Source organism: Telopea speciosissima, chromosome 1 (assembly GCF_018873765.1).
Source record: "Telopea speciosissima isolate NSW1024214 ecotype Mountain lineage chromosome 1, Tspe_v1, whole genome shotgun sequence".
Classification (NCBI taxonomy): Eukaryota; Viridiplantae; Streptophyta; class Magnoliopsida; order Proteales; family Proteaceae; genus Telopea; species Telopea speciosissima.
The window spans coordinates 2,573,720-2,593,607 of NC_057916.1; the positions used below are offsets into that span (position 1 = coordinate 2,573,720).

General features: G+C 39.9%; 1 protein-coding gene across 1 annotated transcript; it reads right to left on the reverse strand.

The window, feature by feature from the left end:
• Nucleotides 1-827: 827 nt before the first annotated feature.
• Nucleotides 828-17,467, reverse strand: LOC122664770 (protein S-acyltransferase 8-like). Its single transcript, XM_043860746.1, has 5 exons — nucleotides 17,168-17,467; nucleotides 3,934-4,119; nucleotides 3,201-3,503; nucleotides 2,766-2,999; nucleotides 828-1,720 (listed from the first exon to the last, which is right to left on the reverse strand). The coding sequence occupies exons 1-5, from the start codon at nucleotides 17,204-17,206 to the stop codon at nucleotides 1,214-1,216; spliced, it is 1,269 nt and encodes a 422-aa protein (XP_043716681.1). The 5' UTR covers nucleotides 17,207-17,467; the 3' UTR covers nucleotides 828-1,213.
• Between the last annotated feature and the right edge of the window lie 2,421 nt (nucleotides 17,468-19,888).

The following is a 19,888-nucleotide window of genomic DNA, read 5'->3' on the forward strand; positions in this document are numbered from 1 at the left end:
TGAATGAGACTTGAACCATAGCCAAAGACAGTGGAACCAAATGCTGCAGGGCTTACACATTGACGTACCACGCCCTTAGGTTGGCCTCAAAACAGGGTAGTTTACAAGCAGATAGGATCAAATCTCAGATCATGCCGTGTTGTCATAAGGGTATCAAAATGGAGGCCGAATCAAAAAGACCAACCGGACCAAAATCTATAACAGTTTGCCCTCAGTTTGTTTCGATTTGGGCTTGAACTGATTGGATGGACCAAAAGGAGGCAGTGGGAAAATCAATATTTTTTCATTTTGGGTAAAGGCTGGGCACATCGCCAGGTTGCATAGCGTGTCAAACTCTATTCCCCCCCCCCTTGAAGAGATCCCCTTGGCCTCCTGTGTCCAGCCCTGTGATTGGGGTATGCCGCTTAAAGTTGGCGGCATGCCCAACTCTCTCACTTTCTTTTTGTATATGAAACGCTGCGACCCAACTGATAATAGATCGATAAGAGACCTATACGAGACTATTAAAAGAAACTAATGAGGGACTGAAACCTATCAGATCAATATAGCCTGTGAGAGAGCAAGTATTTGCACCTGTTTTAAGGGCTGAAGAATCCAGGATGACAAGGATGAAGGAACAACACAATCTGGATAAAGTCGACCAACCACATTTCCAAGTCCACAACACTTAACTGAAGAGCTTCAAACCAAACCAAACCACCCCCCCCCCCCCACCACCCCACCCCACCTATATATTGACCCAAGTGGTTAGCTTGAAAGAATAGCAGCTTGGATAAAGCACCCATGCAGAGAACTATGGAACCATCACATCTAGAGGGAGATAAATTACACAAAGAATCAAGCCACCAACTAAAGATTCACAAATCCACAATATCAAATTGTTACACAATGTAAACTAGAAGATTTAAAAAGAAGAGGAAAAAAACAAGCAAAACATCTCTTTTACCCCCAAGGCTGCCTGTAGTTACAAACACACCTGCCCCCTAAAACAAATGGAAGAGGTATTGCACTGCACAAGTGGATACAGGAACTATACTTAGAGGGGAATTAAATTGATTCCCATGGGTTCATCTGTAATTGTCAAATCAATGGCAATTTCACCAACCATGGCCTGAATTGGGCTCATCACAACCCAGATAGGAAAATTGAACCATTCAGTGCATTCGCGTCTGTATGCAAGTCACAAGAATCACCTAAAATAACCAGCGCCTTACTACTGTGATTCCTTCTGTGTGTTATAGTTTTTGCTTTCAGTGACTGCAGCGTTCATGGCAAGAATATCAGTCGATATATCCCAGCTCCCACTCCTCCTACCCCAACTTGAGTGGCGGGCCTCTGAACGAACAGCAGGTGCTTGTTGGTCCGAACCCAAAACAAAGTCAGCTTCTGGAGTATCACGACGTTGACCGTTGCTGCTTCTGCTGTGTATATCTTCATCCACTTCTTCAAAGTTACGGCGCTGGGAGATCTTCAAGAGATCTCCACCTAACTCTAGATCATCTTCCACCTTTGCACGTGGGTTTCCGCTTAAATTTTCTACTTCCATTTCACGTGTACGAGTCATCGGAAGCCTAGGCACTTCCGGCTGCACGAAAGCACGGAAATTGTTCCTCGAAGGCGCTATCTTTGAGCAGAATACTTCTAAGAAATTATTTAAGCAACCACGATTGAAGACATTACGCCGGCTGTCAGATCTGTAACGGAAATTCTCGTATGTCGTCTGAAAAAAATTATAGTGATAATAGCTAAGAAACTGCAACAGAAAAAGAAGAAAAAAAAGGGGGGAGGGGGTTCACAGAGTCCAAACATTTCAGGAGATGTTTCAAACAAATACCAGAACTGCAAAGTTGAAGCACTGGATCTTCTAAAGTCAAATATTTGTTGGGGCATAGCCTAAAATTATCAGGTACCAATTGGTTTGAACCTTGTATTATGGCCACCCAAGAGATGAATGGCCTAAACAGGAAGACAAAAGAGGATTTAGGTACCTAAGATGACAGAGGACAGCTCCATCTTATGTTCTCTTTATTTCATACAGCTTCGGGATACAACTTGAAAAACAAGAATAGATACCAGTTAAATCCAACACAAAACAAAGCTGCTGTCTGGTTGCGGCAACAATATTGCTCTGGATAGGTTATACGACCAAAACATAAGAGCTACTGAGTAGAGCAGGCAGAGGGATTGTATGAGTTTGTGAAGGCACCCAAAGTACCTATCAGCAACTACCTCCAACGAAATACAAAGTCATAAGGTCAAACTAAAGCTTCATGTCAAGCTAAGGTTATTCTGGCCATCCAACCTAAACCTGATGTCCCAAAACTCCAACATGCCACCCAGGCACAATCATTGGACAGTCGAAAATTCACTAGTCTTAAAGAACAAAAGGAAAAGAATGGTTTTTTTTTAGTAGGAACAATCTCCAGACTCTTAAAAATACCACCTCCTCTTCTGTATATTTATCAAAGAATGAACAACAAATCCTTGTAAGAGACCTTTTAGTAGTCTTTTACACATGTACTTTTGTTTGCATATGGTGCTGACCTCACAGAATAAGTCATTCTAGTGTTTAAATATACATGTATCAGACAACAAACAGCCAGAGAGACCATTAGACCAGTCACCCAAAAAGAAAGAAGCAAACTATTGGAAACACCCTAACAGAAAAAGCTTAAGTCAGCTAAAAAGAAAATGAGAATGAAGGGGAAAATGAATAAAAGAAACCCAAAAATTGCCTAAATGGAAAGAGTGGGACGGAAGTTGACCTGGTTTGTACCAATAAGATATAAGTGAAAGCCAGTGAGACCACCAACAAACCACAGAGAAATAAAGCAATAGACCATGAGCACTACTGCCGCAGGAGAGTCTTTCATTGCCTCCCAAACTGTGCCATTATTATCATCCATGAGTATCTTGATGTACAATGCTGATATAGCAAACACATAGATGCAAAGGAGAGTCGAAGAAGAAACGAACATAAAGAAGAAACGGTAATTACGCTGCACATGAAAACAAATTGTTAGACTAAAGTAGTGTGATTCCAACATCGGATCAAACATTACAGAAGTAGAGTGATTCCACCTTGGAGCAAACAATACAAGCCTAGTGTAGTATACAAAATCCCTCTTTGTATCTGTGTGTGTTGTAGCAACAGAAACATAACTACAAAACATAAAGAACCTGTATGTTAAACAGTATACCAATCCAATGCACTGGCCCACCCAAGGGCAATGATGATCAAATCGCTCCACACAGTTGTTGCAGATTGAGCAATGAGAGCAACGGGGAGGACGATACAACATACAAGTATCACAATATTTCACCCTCACGGCCATGCCATTGACAATAACTTCTTTGGTGCGAGGGAATTGTAAGCTTGGAGTTTGCCTTCCACCAACATCAACTGAAGCTGATTCATAACAGAACTCTTCCTCAGGCGGATGTGATGCACGCGGAATGATACCGGGGTCCCGAGCTGATGTTAAAAGAAGAAGCACCATTACCTGTAAACACCAAAAAAGCATTAACTAAAACAGTATTTGAAAGAAAAGAACACTGTAGATGAACCCATCACAAGGATAATAAATAAAGAACATAATCATCAAGGATTACATAAACCGTCAAAGAGTCTACAATGGTATGAGACTATGAGGAGAAGTTGTGGCAATTCAGCACCAGAAATTCGGGTTCAGTCTGAGAACACAACAGTAGAGCTCACCCAGGAGTTGAGAGGTGATCAAAAAAAAAAAGCATGACAGGCATACTCAGATGTTTTTGGTCTATGTACTGAATGCTCTGTTCGTAATAAGTTCCCTTTTGGCAAAACAAGAAAAAAGCATGGCAGGCATGGCATACTCATATGTTTTGAGATGTCTTTTGAGGTAGTTAACTAAAAGATGAACTGCCAAATAAGTGAGGAGTCAGGGGACTAACATAAATGGTAAAGACAATTGCTACCACCAGAATTGCGTATCCTGCATTGTATGTTGGAAATAAATGGCGAAGGTGCCTCGCCACTAGAACGCAGAATATAATGATGGGAACGAGTATAAGCAGTACAGTGACAATCAGTGACCTGGCATCTGGTCCAAATATCAACCTCCCACTAAAGATGAATCTCTGCAAGGGAAGGAAGAAATCAATGAGAAGGAAAAAACAAATATATATGCAGGACAAAATACAATTTAAAAAATTGTCCATATATGAAAATTAGCTTCTCTTCTGACAAATCCATAGGGCTTTGTCTTATAGAGCAGATTTTTTCTGATATCCAAGGAATTTAAAATTAAAAAATGAAGGGTGGCAGATATTAGGGCCACCCATGAAGGCCTTCCTACATGGGCCATGAAGGAAATAGGGCCTAATTTATTATTTCCCTTTCACTTCATGGCTTGGGCCAGTATTCTTGAAGAGGCAAATCTTGGCTTGGTATGCAAGAGGATTTCCCTGAACTTTTATGGAGTTGGAAGAGCCAAAAAATGGGCTACGGAATAGAAACTGGAGACGGGCCTTTATTACTTCATCTCTCCATCTAGTGGCATTTGATCTGAAAGAAATAAGAGGGCTTTTGACGGTTAGAGAACACTAGCTTACAAGGTTATTTCAAAGGTGAAGGACGAGCTGCTCTCATGGATGCTATATGAAGTGAATTTATAGTGTTGAATGCCTTTGGGCATCAAACGATCTTGGAACTCTCTTTTGGTGAAATAATAATAATAAATGCAAAGTACAGAGAGTATTTTCATCAATAAATTTTTTTGATAGTGTGTACATGTGTGTTCACATTTTAACTTTGTTGAGGTAAGTCCCTCTTGTCGGATGCCTGCACACAGTTCCGTGTTGAGTAAAGTAACTTAAAAATATAAAATGGATGGGAGTGACTATGCTATTGGCTGGGGGAAAATATTATAAAAGAATCTGATCACAACTTCAGAAGTTTAAGTCTCAGTGTCTCACCATGTACTAGAGCAATATTGACTAAAATTTTGGCGGCTAGAACCCCATCACGGTTTAAAGTGGCAACAAAATCCACATAACCGACCAGAATATTTTGGTTTCCATAGCTTAAACAAGTTCTATTTAATGTCAAAAGATGGTTATAAATTATCTCATGACATTTGGTAATTTCATCAAATTGCCAGAACAAAACTTCATTACCTGGGTTCATTTAAAACCCAAACTGTGCCACCTGACCCACAAATTTCAGATCAAAAGTTTATATGACCTTTTGTCTGTGAAGTAACCTAAAAGAAGGGGGAAAAGACCCAATAAAACAAGAAAAGACAGGATTGCTATCACGCTGGAGTAGCAAAGGGTTGCTATTTCAAACTGATTTTGGCAAATGGCAGCCAATAAGCAAATAACCAACCATGTGTTCCCCTCAGGCCATTTCTCCCCATGTAAAATGTCTTAGCCCTATAGCACTGTGCCATATGGAAAAAGAAGAGTTCTTCAAGCTTTGTTTATTGAAGAAGACTGAAGACCATCCAATAACCTTCTTTGTAAACCTAAAATGCCAAAAAATTATGGACCACAGAGCCAAATTTAACAAGTGTAAATTGGGTGATTCAGAAAGCCCTCTGATGTAGATCGATGGAGGTTGAAGAGAAGAAGGACCAACAGTATTGCTCAGCAGCCAGCCTTTAAACCGCCAGTTTTAAGCCACATAAGCCCAGCCTTCCAGCCCAGTTTTAGCCATGAATATCAGCATTACAAGGCCCATCAAGTCCAGTTTTTAAAAGCCGGTTTATGTTTTATTTTAGGCCCATTTAATGGGCCAGTTCTAAGCCCATTAAGAGAATCTTTAGTGTCATGCGTGGAGGCTCTTCAAGGGAAATTTGCTTTTAAAATTTCTTTCTAATTTGAGATTTTATTTAGTTTGTATAGTTATTCCCTTGACCAGCAAGCTAGTAGTTATTACTTATTACGAGTAGTTATTCTTTCAGTTACTATTTTGTTAGTAACTCTCCCAAAGCCATAGAGAGTTACTGGTCCAAACCTGGGGCAAATTACCCTATTGGGTTCGCTGTGGGCCCTACCAAAGCTAAAAATAAATCAAATAACTATGGCAGTGGTATTTTGGTAAATATAGAGGTCAATCAAGCCTTCACAGTTAAGCAACAATATAATGATTAAAGCATGGAATGAACTCAAGGACAGCAATTCTAGTATTTTACGTCTAAGTGAAAAAAACATAAAACCACTTATACAGCAAGGGTATTTACGTACATTACCTATAAGTCTTCTTCTATCTAGCAATGGTAACTCGATAGAAAGAAGAGGGCAGTGAACTGGAGCTATTCCAGCACAGAAAACTCCCTCATATGAAGACGGTTCTCCTTGAAATTTCTGGAACAAAATCGCAATGCCAAGGTCTGCCTAATCCAGCAAGAAATAGTTTCAAAATTCTGCTTGCAATCGATTGGTGAGATCTGAAATCAGGGACTGACAGCGAAGACAATTCCAGTGGAGGAACCAGATTTGGTTCTCTCTTCAACAAGGACTTTAGGACATGAACTCCTGGGGTTGAAGTCACTTCTGGTAGGTAAGTATAAACCCCAAACCTGAGAATGAATAGGGGGAAGTTCAATCGATTTTGCAAGGGTCTGACAGTAACGCCGAACAGGCTATCATGGATATAGGGGTGAAGACACTTAACGCGGGGGGGGGGGGGGGAAGAGAGAAAGTTGGAGAGGAAGAAGTAGAGAAGTAAGTAGAGGAGGGCAAGCAGCGGTCGACCAGCAAAGAACACAAAAACTCACCACCGTGAGCAAACCCAAATCAATCTCATTCTCATTCAATAGTCAAGTCTAATTGCTTCTACCGTATTACATAGAAGATAAGGAAAACTTCTTACCATAGTTGTCACGGCGTCACGGCGATCCAAGTCGGTGGAAGGGTGTCACGTCGATATATCGACATGTCGCCCGCCATGGCGTTGCCATGGCGAGCATGTCGACCATGTTTAATTTTTTGTTTTCTGTATTTTTAATGTCATTTAGTATGCTATAATATATGTCCTATAACATCAAAAATCAACATGAAAGTGTACTACACTACTACTAGTATACTATGCCACTATGGTTTAATTCATGAAAGTGTAACTAATATCCATTAGTGTATATGAAAGTATGAAAAATTGAAAATATAGATTAACCTGTCAAAATATCGACCGATATGCCAACATATCGTGGTATGGCGACCATGGCGTCGCCATGGAAGCCATATCGAACGATATATTTACATCCACCATGGCGTAGCTCGATATGCCACCTCTCCCAGCGCCATGGCGACGCCATGACAACTATGCTTCTTACATAGTGTAGGTACAAAGGACCTTTTGCCAACGGAAAATCAAAGATCCGATACGTATGGCACGTAAACGGGCATCGGGAAATGATGTGTGGACACACGCGTGGTGTGTGGTGAGTGGGCAAATAGGAAGCTCTAATCGCCCCTCACCTAATCACCTGGATGATGATACTCCAATCTTGATATATATCATATGTATAGTACACATGGTATGTGACAAGGTTCATTCTCTCAAATCCGGAGAGAGAAAAAGCATGTACTACACGTCATCATGTCAAAATGGAGTTGCCACCTAGAAAGGGTCCTATGGTCCAGCACCCATAAATGTCTTCCCCTGAGGGAAGAATCTGTGACTAGCCCGGCTATGAGGCTAGTCACTTGTTTTGCAAGCAAGCTACAAGCTTCAACATTGGTCAATAAATAGGAGACCGACCTCATGACCGGGCAAACTGGGTGCCTCACACCCTCCCAGTTTGTAACTTGATACTTACCCTTGTGTCTTTGGTTGTACTCCAATTGCCTTATCCTTAGCGAGTCATAATCTCTTCCCTCAGGGGAAGACATTTATGGGTCCTAGACCCTTTCTAGGTGGTGACTCCCTTTTGACACAATGACGTGTAGTGCACGTTCTTTCTCTCTCCTAATTTGAGAGATTGAACCTTGTCACATACCATGTGCACTACCCATATGATAAATATTGGTATTAGAGTATCATCATCTAGGTGATTAGGTGAGCGGCGATTAGAGCTTCCTATTTGCCCTCGCACCACATGTATGCCCACACATCATTTCCCGACGCCCTTTTACATGCAATACGTATCGGATCTTTGATTTTTTGTCAGTGAAGGTCCTTTGTACCTACACATAGTAATAGAAACTAACTAAAAAAGGAAACTAAGCAATCTAGGCAACCCCTCAGATAAAGAAGGTACCAAATAACTCCTACATAAGCTACCCACTATATAAAATAAAATAAATCAAAAGATTGCATCCTATGTAAACTACCAGCCTTTGCCAAGCCAAAAAACTGGTTTAGGACCAGTCTTTGGTTTGGCCCTCCAAAGTGGGTCATGTATGTCCAGCCAGGCTAAGACAACTACATCAATTACTATTAATTGTAATGACTTTATTTTTTCATAAATAAAGAAGATTTACATCGTGGCCACACTAAAGCATGATGTTGCTGGTGTGAGACAAACCAAGGTCATAGGTGAGAGGTCTTGGTAATATCTTCCCCCCACCCCCAATCTTCTTATTCTTCTCCTTCTCCTTCTCCATCGATTCTTCTAGTTACTATTTTGTTTGTTCCGCAATATGTTCAATCTCTGAGAAGAGTCGAAGGCTGCTTTTTAAAGCTGGATCTCGCTGGGCCTAGTAATGCTGATCCTCATGGCTAAAACTGGTTTGGAAGGCTGGGCTTATGAGCTTTAAAACTGGCTGTATTGATGGGGATTTAAGAGCTGGCTGCTGAACAATGCTGCTAGTTCTTCTTCTCTTCAACCTCCATCGATCTGCATCAACTCTCCCCCACTTAAAAGAAACCAGATCTCGAGTTTTATAGAGTTTAGGGAAAAACTTGGCATTGTGCACGTCCAGTTTCAGACCAAAACAGTATTATGGCAGCTCATGGATGTTTTGAATGTAATCTTCATTCTTCCAAAAGTGGCATTCGCTTTTCAAAGTATTCTGGTGGAATGACAAACTCTATGTGCTCAACCTCAAAATCAGGTGTATATTTGACTGCCTTCTCCATAGAGACATATAGTCTTATTCAATTGTGTCCTCGACCTCCACCATTTCAAACTCCACGACAGTGTCAAGCTCCTTTGGTTCTTCATCTTTGTTGATCACAATCTCCTTAGTTGTTGGTGCTAAACATAAGACATGGATGCCAAGAGTGTACACATCATCTTCATTTTCAGCATCTCCAATGACAATACCATAGATCTTGCCATCAATAATAAAATTGCCAGCCGTGTCATCTTCCTAAGGATCACAAACTTGAACTTTCGGGTCGGCTTCGATGGCCGTAATGACGGAATTGCTGTTGTGATGTTGCTGACAGAACTTACCATAATGCTTGCAACCCTTGCAATGGTAGTGCTTGACCTCTCCTCTGTTAGGCATTGGTGCTTTATCCTTATCGACGACTGTAGGTGTAGCTCATTTGTGAATCCAATTGGTTTGGGGGCTGAAAAGTGTTGTCTACCCTCCTTGAATTGAGTATTAAACCTCCAGGCTGACGTCTTCAGCTAGAAGAGCCTTCCCAAAACAGTCAGGCAAACTAGTACTACTGGCCACTCCAATTTTATCTCTAATCTCAGGTTGTAGCCCCAATCTGAAACAGGAAATCAACTAGTGATCTTCCTTGTCTAGTCTCGTACAAGCAATAAGGTCATCAAATTTGACTATATAATCTTCAATTGATAGAGTTCCTTGGCGAAGGGTGTTGAGCTGATCATGAAGCCTTTGCCGAAAAGTTTGAGGCTTATACTCCTCCTTTAAGTCTTCGTTTCTTATCGACGACGCATCAACATCTGTTCAGAATTTTGCCACCATTCTCTTGTTGTCATGGCCTTGGTCATATCTCTCACAGACCTTGGTATCTCACCAAATCTGCCCCCACACAGCAGCAGCAGCAATGCTTTCATTTTTTCAACTCAAATTGTGGCCACAATGGTGACCTCTTCTTTATTTATGAAAAAGTAAAGTCAATACAATTCATAGTGATTCTCTATGGCGATGGAACAGTTACTAACAAATAGCAACTGAAATAAGAACTCCTCATAATAACTACTAACTTGTTGGTCAATGGAATAACTATAGAAACTAAATAAAATCTCAAAATAGAAACAAAATTTAAAAGCAAATCTCCCTTTAAGAGCCCCACGCATGACACTAATGATTCTCTTAATGGGCCTAGAACTAATGGGCCTAAAATAAAACATAAACAGGCTTTTAAAAACTGGTCTTGATGAGCCTTTTCAAGCTGCATTTCGATGGGCTTTTTAATGCTGATCTTCATGGCTAAAACTGGGCCGGAAGGCTTGGCTTATGAAACTTTAAACTGGCTGTATCGAAGGGGCTTTAAGGGCTGGCTGCTGAACAATGATGCTGGTCCTTCTTCTCTTCAACCTCCATAGATCTACATCACCCCCATGATGAGGTGCCAACTAGCTCAGCTGGTAATGTGTTGGGCTTGTCGTAGCCAAGACCGGGGATTAAGTCCTCACTTCACCCTCTCCTCTCTCTTATCCTCACCACCCCACCCAAATACCCCAAGTGATTGTAATCAATTTCCTATGAACCAAAAAAGGCGGCCTGATGATATGAATGGTCTAGATCTTCCAAATCAGCTTCCACATGGATAGATACCCTGCCAATGCAGGCTCTAAAACTGGACCATACTCAACTCAACTCAGCCTTATCCCAACTGAATATGATCAGCTACATTGGTCCTATTTCTTCAATCAGCCTACTCAAAGCCATACAAGATTTCAGTCCTACAATATACATGTTTTACCTCACCACTTCTCTTATGGTTATTTTAGGCCTACCTCTAGCTCTTTTAGCTCCTTCAATTTGAAATAAATCACTTCTCCGTACTGGAGAATCCAAGGGCCTCTGTTGCACATGCCCATGTCACCTAGTACGAGTTCTCGCAACTTATCATGAATAGGGGCAATGCCCAGATTTGCTCTAATTTGTTCATTCTTTATTTTATCTTTTCTAGTTTTACCACTCGTCCACCGCAACATCCTCATTTCAGCCACATTAAGTTTGTTTAAATGTGTTTTCTTTACTGCCCAACATTCAGCCCCATACATCGTTTCTGGTTGTATAACTGTTCTACAAAATTTCCTTTTGAGTTTTGAAGGGACAAGTTAATCACACAATCCCCTAGATTTCATCCACCCTCTGAAACTGAACCATCAGAACAAAAAATCTATCAGAAAAGTGAGAAGGAAAAAAGATATAACCCATTTTGTTCCATTCATATCAAACTCCACATTCAGTCATGGATTGGGGAAATTTCAATAGGCACAACTCCCATTTGCAAGAGAACATCCCACCCAACCCCCCCCCCCAAAAAAAAAAAAAAAAAAAGCTTTACTTAAACTCTTTTAAGACACCTGAAACTCAAATGCATGTTTTAACATGCAAATGCATCAATTTTAAAACTTAATGATGCAATTGCACCCTGTTTCATGAATTCAGGGAAGATTTTGTTGGCAAGATTAGTGGGAATTGGAAAAAGCCCAATTTTTCTATAATTTTGATGCAAAATATGAAAACAAAATCCTACAAGATTACTTTCAATACAATGACAAGCGATCTATAGATTGAGTTCTTCATTTCTTTTCCTCCAAAACTTAATTATACTACTCGTATCATTATGCCTGACCTAATAAATGGCTTTTTGAGCTTGGCCCTCAATCTTTAAATCTTCATGTGCACCCAGCCTAACTTAAGGGGCATGGGTTTGTGGAGCCAAGTCGACTTAATTTTGGGGATTTGATTAATCATTAATTTCAGGAAATTAACAAAAAATTAAGTAAATAATTGATGATCAAGAACATATATTCTTTTCATTTTCTTCAAATATATTGAGAAAGAGGGGAAACAGGAGTATACCTCTTCATCTGCTCCTTTTCTTTTCTGTCTGCAGCTCAATCAAGAGGAGAGCTCTAAAGACATTTAAAAGAGGCCCCTTTTTATTGAGGATGTATGTGAATGAACTTACTATCCCATCTCCTTGAACATAGAATTATTACCAACAAATGTTGGGCAAATAAAAGGATTACTAAAGAATTGGGCAGCCATCCGCCATCCCAAATGTATTTAAAGAAAAAAAGAATGATAACATTTCTGTTAACTATTTGATTGTATTACTTCTATAACTAATCCCCCCCTGTTGATTGATCAAGTTCTTTCTCTTTTGCATGGCTTGGGTTGTGTTCACTTAAATTATAATTTACTTATCAATCAAAGAATGATGAAAACATAAGCTATTCAACCCGTACAATCCTTCAATTATTTTTTTCCTTTTTTGCCATAAATCAAACTACACAATAATTTTACCCAAGGCTTACAGGCCAATGATCTGATCCAACCAACCTGGACCAGAAGGTGTAAGAGAATTGTATCAAATATTAAATAAACTATATCAGTGATGAACCAAGCTGTCACTTGCTTTGGGACAGATAATGGTTTCCTATTTTAATATTTGAAAATAAGAAACTATTTGAGAGGTTACACCGCATACCTCAATGCTTAATCCTTAGGAACACGTTGCATCACTCCTTTAGCGTTTGAAAACAATTCTAAGTATTAATTTAGAAACTTCTATGGTTTCAATTTATTTCTTTCTTGATGAGCTAGTTTTCCTAATGTACGACTAGAAACTGAGGAGGTCTAATCCCAGATAGGATCGAAATTGGAACCAAAAATTAATTGAGATAAGTAAAGAATAGGATCTCAAACCAACAGTCTGTTGAGGCTGCAACTGGATCAAGCTGTCCCCTTAGATGTAGGATGAAACCCACAAAAGATGAGCACGATCAGCCTTCAGGGTTTTGAAAATCCTAATTCCTCTTAAAAATAAAAAATGGGGATTAGCCCCTGGTGTGATGGCTGATAATGATGAAACTTGGCAGCAACAATTGGTGATGTACACCCAAGTGAATGATGCGAACAACTTGCAGAAAATCCCAGCAAACTTGGAGAATTCCCTGAGATCGATTTGGGCAGTTTAAGGGTTTGAAACCCAAATAATCTTTGAGATCAATGGAAAGGGATGGGTATCTCACCCTAGGTCTCTCACCTATCCTCTCTCAGGATTTTCACAATTGCTCAAAGCAAAATACTTCTATTATTCAAATCGTGGGTAACTCTCAAGAGCTGAAACACATATATAGGCCAGCGGCCGAAACAAAACAAGAAAGTAAAGTCTAACTAGGATTCTCAATTAGAAGTACAATTCAAAACACAGCAAGGAACTAATTTTAAAACATAAATAGGAATTAAAAGCCTAACTAGAAAAAAGAAATAACATAATAAAATAGGCTGCAACATAAGCCCACGATTTGCTGCTGGTGTAGGGTAATCCCTACACCTACGGTGCTGCTGGCGTACGAAGATCACTACACCTGCGGCTGTATTTCTTGGCATACAGCCTAGATACATCATTTCCTCATCTTCCAGAGTAATTTTTCATATGTTCCAAGATATCATTTATAATTTGTTTATATCATTTCCTCATCTTCCAGTGTATGTAGTTTTTGTCCCTTTAAACTATTATAAATGATCTTTTAGCATTTGTTACCTGTGATAAACTATTGCCAAAGCATTGTGTATAGCACGCCACACCAGCCTGCAAAGCCCTTCCTGGATCCCAGCCCCTCTCAAATCCAAAGTTCGCAGGTTTCTTATTCCGATTTCGCTATTCCATACATATGATAACTAAATTCTTTTAAAGTTTCACACATGCCTCACAGTGTATGTAGTTTTTTAAATCTTTAAACTATTATAAATAGTCTTTAGCTTTTTTTTTTCTTTTTTTTTACCTTAGATAAAACAGGGTTTTTTACCCATACGAAAAAGAGACATAAGTGAGTTCAAGCTAATGATCAAATTTCTTGTAATTTTATCCAAAAGCTTATATGTTTCAAACTTCACCACAACTTCCGTAACTTTTATAGAGAAAGTCAAGCAAGAATAGATGGCCTGCTCCTAGCTCTAACTAATCTCTTGACTTTGCTATCACAGGAGTGCTTTCCTTGCCACCCGCTTCTATAACTGGCTATTTATTACTTATCGGCATCTCAATACAAACAAAATCTTTCATGATCCATCCCGGAATTGGAGAGAGAATAGTTGGGATATTCAACTGGGAGGGAGAGGTAGGGGTGACATCAGAAGTAGGATCGTCAAACGGATAGAAGCATCGCATTGAGAATTGACTCGTCGGATTAACCACCTTCACGCACAAAATTCAAATCCCTTCCAAACGATGCGGCAAAGCGTGCTTGGTTGCCTCCAAGTGGTGTCTCTGTTTCCATGAACATCCATCAGAATCCATAATTTAATTCCACTCCTATATGAACTGGAGTTTAAAACCTTAGACTCTATCCTAGTCATTCACATGAAAATGATTACGATGACAACATTAGCATACCTAGATCACTCTTATCCTCCTCGTTGGTGTGTGTTGATATACATTGTTGTAGCCCCTTAATAGCTTGAGCTTTTGGCATAAGTGGTTGTAACAACTAACATGGCATCAAAGCCAGGAGGTCAGGTGTTTGATCCCTAATGAATGTGAGGGGTTTGTGTTATATGTTGTTGTGCCCCTACGCTTTCCGCCCCTTTTATCCACGTGATGGTGCCACCACGTGATGATATCGCATGCAGAGCCATGTGTGTGTATGTGGGCCTGCACGTACAGGGAGGGGTGTTGTATATTGAATTATTGATATAGATTGTTGTAGCCCTTACTTAACAGCTTGAGATTTTGGGATAAGCGGTAGTAGCACTCCCCTTGCCTAGGGATCGAAATCTCTCCATCACTAAACAGATACAGTTCAACCTTAAGGATAGAAACCAGGATTTAAAAGAGAAGGTTTTCTTTTAGCACTTCCAGCATACTTTTCCGCACGATTAATAGGGATGACAACGCTAATGAATTACTCTTCCCCACAGCCATTCATTGATGGGGGAATAAATGTTATTACTTGAGGAAAATTTGGATCACGTCAAAACCATCTAATCCTGCATAATAAAATGTGAAGACTTTCAACAATAGGAATATATGGATCAAACTCTCCTTGCAAATGGTATGCTCATTTAGTAATATAGCAGGAAGCTCAAAAAATAGACTCAACTCACCTAAGCACTTAAATGTGACTTGAAGAGTCAACTCATGAGCACATGCAAGTCTGGTACTCTTTTTACTTAAAAAATCCAATTAATGATTCCCCAACAAACTACTATTAACAACAAAAAAATCCTGCTCCAGTCTCCACTACTACACTCTATCCAATGCAATACACTGGGTTAAACCATAGAACACCAGTTCACCACACCTTTTCTCACCATCTCAAACTGCATCCCTTTTGGTCTTCCCTTAGTTCTTTTAATGTAGCCACAACCATTGCCTAAAATGTTACTTTCCCTCCCCTCTCCTCCCCCTCTCCCGCACATCCTGCTAAGCAGTCCTTTACGTTTTTAGCTGTCCCAAGTTCTTCATTCATCAAACAAACTAAGTGATGAGTATTATGAAGTTTACTATTTTGCACCCCGGCATTGATTATGATGTTCATTTACTACCTCAAATAACTAATAGAAAGCCAATATTGAGATATTAGGGGACTTTTAATACTTTAACCACCCTCCAACTGAGGGAGTACACACTGATACTTATCAATTTATAAAACACCAACCAGGAGCAAACAAGGAAAAAAATGAAATTGCATATGGATCAGCTCGACCACTAGGAGAGAGTGGTCGTAGATCAGCTCAGCCTTTGCTTGGTTGCATGGGAGCAAGCTACGGCTCATGAGCAAGTCAAGTAGGGGGCGGCAACTAAAGAGGTAGCGAGACTGACCGCTGGAAAGTGGAAGGGTGCTTTAAAGCCTTGGATGAGCCAAACTCATCAGTCCAAGGATGGGGCCAAGTGCCACAACAAGATACTACTCATTCCCAGAACCTGTTTCTCTGGATCTACATCTAATTTTGCTCACCAGGCAGAGTTGTATCTCACTAATTCCACCCAACCACCTGAACCATTACTGCTGAAGGAAATATTAAAATTCTACCTGTTATTAAACTCTACACAAAGCCCTAAAAGCCCATTTATCCTTCATATAAGCAATAGACAAATAAATACCCTTTTCATATAAGCAATAGACAAATAATCAGGTTCATAACCCTGAGGCCACTAATTAGTACCCAAAAGTGTCCTATTGTTAAAGACCAAGTCCAATTCAGTAGGAACGAAATTCCTCATGCTAGTGCAAGAACAAAGAAAACCCAGTAGGGCAATTTTGCAAAATTATGCAATTGAAGCCAATATTTGGAATATAGATTCCATGATCTTCAAAGCTATAGTAAGGAGTAGGAGTTCATACTTCCACCCTCACAACCAGATTAGTAGTATCGACCACTATCAAATTTCTTGATAACTCAAGAGTTTTCAAATAAGTATCTTAGAGCCATGGTTGTGAATGCCATTTCTTGATAACTCTGGAGTTTTCAAATAAGTAGCTTACAGCCATGGTGGTGGATGCCATCACCAGACCTCACATCCCAACTTGGATATAAAATATCAGTCTGCTGCTACACTTGGCAACAACTTTGGAAAAAGCTCCGTCCTATTGTGCTTGATAATAATTTATGGTAGAAGGTATCCAACAAAATTTGACATTATCTTACATGACAACTGACTTTGTAGAGTTGCAAAAAAAGATTGCTTTTACCAACTTGGTGTCATTTCGCTGATTCCCCTATAAAACTTTACGTTTATACTATACGTTCCACATAAAACTTCACCCAAAAAAAATATAATCCAACCTCCCATGTCCAAAACAGACAAAAACGATGCCCTCATTCAGAAAAAGCAAAAGTTAACTTGAGAAAACCCCAAAATAAACATGATAGGCTCAGTCGATCAAAAAATACTCCAAATTTAAAACAAAATTAAAACCTACCCAATACTAAAGTTTTTACCCCTTCTTCCAACCCCCAAAAAGAAGATTAAAGCCAAGATAACGGCAATGAAATACAGCGGAATCGAACAAAACCCAAAAGTAAATACCACCATCACATACAGAGAAGTAGTGAACATCAAAAAACTTACATTGCTTCCTTTCCAAGCTTGATAAACTCGCTTAGCCATGACAAATTGCTCCAACTACCCCGGAAAATAATCGAATATTTGGAATTCGGGGTCGTTCATCTTCTTCTCATCTAAAACCCAGGGAGTGAACTTGAAACGACAACAAAAAGGGCGGTCTAAGTTGCAGAAATACACAGTCGATTTAAGTGGTGGCTCTTCGGGATTCGCTTTTCGTTTCTCGAGTCTCTATGATGCGAGACGCACGCATAGAGAGAGGAGAAATGTCTCTTCCCCGATTCCCCTCTGTCTCCTTCCCTCTTTTTTCAATTTTTCTATTATTTATTTATTTATATTTATTTTTAATTATTCCCCTCTCTCTCTCTCTCTCTCTCCGATGATCCAATCAGTAGTCAACTTGTAAAGTGTCGAGAAGACTGTAAATCTACCCTCGTCCCTCTACGCCTACGGGAATGTTTGAAACCTTCCGGGGATTTAGGTAGGGAAAAAATTATAATAAATTTAAGGGCGCATTTTGTATTTTCCCCTTCTGCCACGGTCAATGTTTGATTTTTTGTACCGTGCTTGATCACCTCAAATGATCATTTTGCCCTTGTGTAAGGGTGTCAAAAGTTGGGCCCCATCGTTAGGCTTGACCTAGGAAAATCATCTCCTCCAGTTCCCTGCCTAATAGGGGGTGGTGGACCCCATCTGGACAGAGTGTTCAAATAGGGATAGGATGGTCATTCCAACCCCCATGTTAGAGGAACTGGGGAACTGGAGGTGATAAAGAAACCCACCAATTGAAGCCCGAAATTAATCCGATCAATTACTAAACATGTCGGGCTCAAGCACCAATCAATTAATAATCTCAGACGTCTTCAATGCAAGGTAATGATCGGTTGCCTAATTTAGACCAAACAAGTACAATGATGAACGATTTTTCATAGCCTGATTATCTTGTTTAATCATGTTTGGTCCGATTATAGCCCCGTTTATGTCACATTTAAAGACCATTTATAGTTTGATTGTTCAATTAGCCCGTTTATAGTCCAATTAGCATGATTACCTCGGGCCTGTGTATTGGTATATGATATATATGGGTCCATGATGTTTTGTCACCCGAAAATCAAAGATATTGAGATGAATGTAACCCCCCCACCCCCGGGAAAAATAAAAAAAAAGAGAGAGAGAGACATTAATGTAACCGATTGATTGCATAATTGTGTCCATGCCTTGGCCTATGAGGCCCGATTACCTAAATTGGTAAGGACCAATAAGCATAGTTTACCAGTTGATTCCAAACAAACTCGTCTGATCCCTTTCCAAAAACTAGGGTTTGGGCGTATTTGGGTTGATTCTCACCAATTTCTCATTGATCCTGGTTGTTTTGATTCAGGATTGGAATCAGCTAAGACCAATTTGGATCCTGCTTTCAGGTTTTTAAACCTTGGTGTCTATTTGTGTTCCCTGGCATTTTAATTTGCCAACTTCATTACATAAATGGTCCATTTGGGTGCAATTCTCAAATGTTGGTATGTCCAAGACCCAAATCTAACTTGATAAGTAAATAAGGATAAAGTTTTCCTCCACATGTGAATGAAATGTAGACCCATCTAGGGTCATTACTCTACCCCTATCATACGAAGTCGATAATGCCCTCGCAACTAATCCTAATACCCATCCCAAGACACCAAAACCCAGGTGGTGTCAATTGTTTAGTTTGGGTTTAATCAGTTTCGTTGTGGGGATAATGAATAAAAAACCAAATCAATAAGGAAAGATCGATTTCGATTCGGTTTGGTTTTGGGTTTATATTGTTTCTTGAAACGGTTTGTTATCGGGTCGGTTTCGATTTAACATACATATTTATACAATAAAATGAAAAAGTTTATCTTTTTAAAAATGAGATTTGGGTTGTTATCGGTTTCTTATCGAGATAGATCTGTTTGGTATAGGTTTTGATTTGGGTTTTGAGCCAAGTTTTGTTCTTTCAGTTTTCAGTGCAACTAAGTTCAATTTTGGGGTCTTAATACCCCAATCCGAAGCTGACCCAATAAGGCTCGATTTGATTCGATTTAGGTCAATCTGGTTAAATTCATTTTACCCCTTCCCACTTTTGTCACCCCTACCCAAACCCATCAGCAAGGGATTCTCCCTTCACCATGTGTGAAGGAAAACTTATTGCAATAAACAATGGACTAGAGTGCAGATTTTGACCTTTGGCTAATTATTACACAAAGGAAAATGATAAATACGTTGACAGTAGTACACAATCTCTCTCCCTTCCCTAAAAGTGGGAGTCCCCCCATGTATACGAGTCGTGAGACACTCCCTCATGTGCATCCATTGGATTGGTGTAGAAAATGCCAAGTAGAGGTGCAAGTTTGGCCCTATCAGCCTGAACCAGTAATGAGCCCGAATAAGACCGAAACTGAGATAACCTAGCCCCGAGGGTGGGTTAGGGATAGGAATTTATGGCCTTCAATCAGGGTTGGGTGACATTGATAATTAAAACCTAAGGATGCTTGACACTGGCGACCTATTTATTCAATGGGATAAGGATTTACATGTTGTCTGCATGTATTAACATTAGGGGTGCAAGTTTAGCCCTGACGGCCCAAGCCCGCCCTGGCCCGGCTTGAACCTAAACAGGGCTTCGATTGAGATACCTTGGCCTAAAGATGGATCAGAGTTGGGAATTTTTTGCCCTGAGTCAGGGTTGGGCCGGGTCAGGGTTGAGGC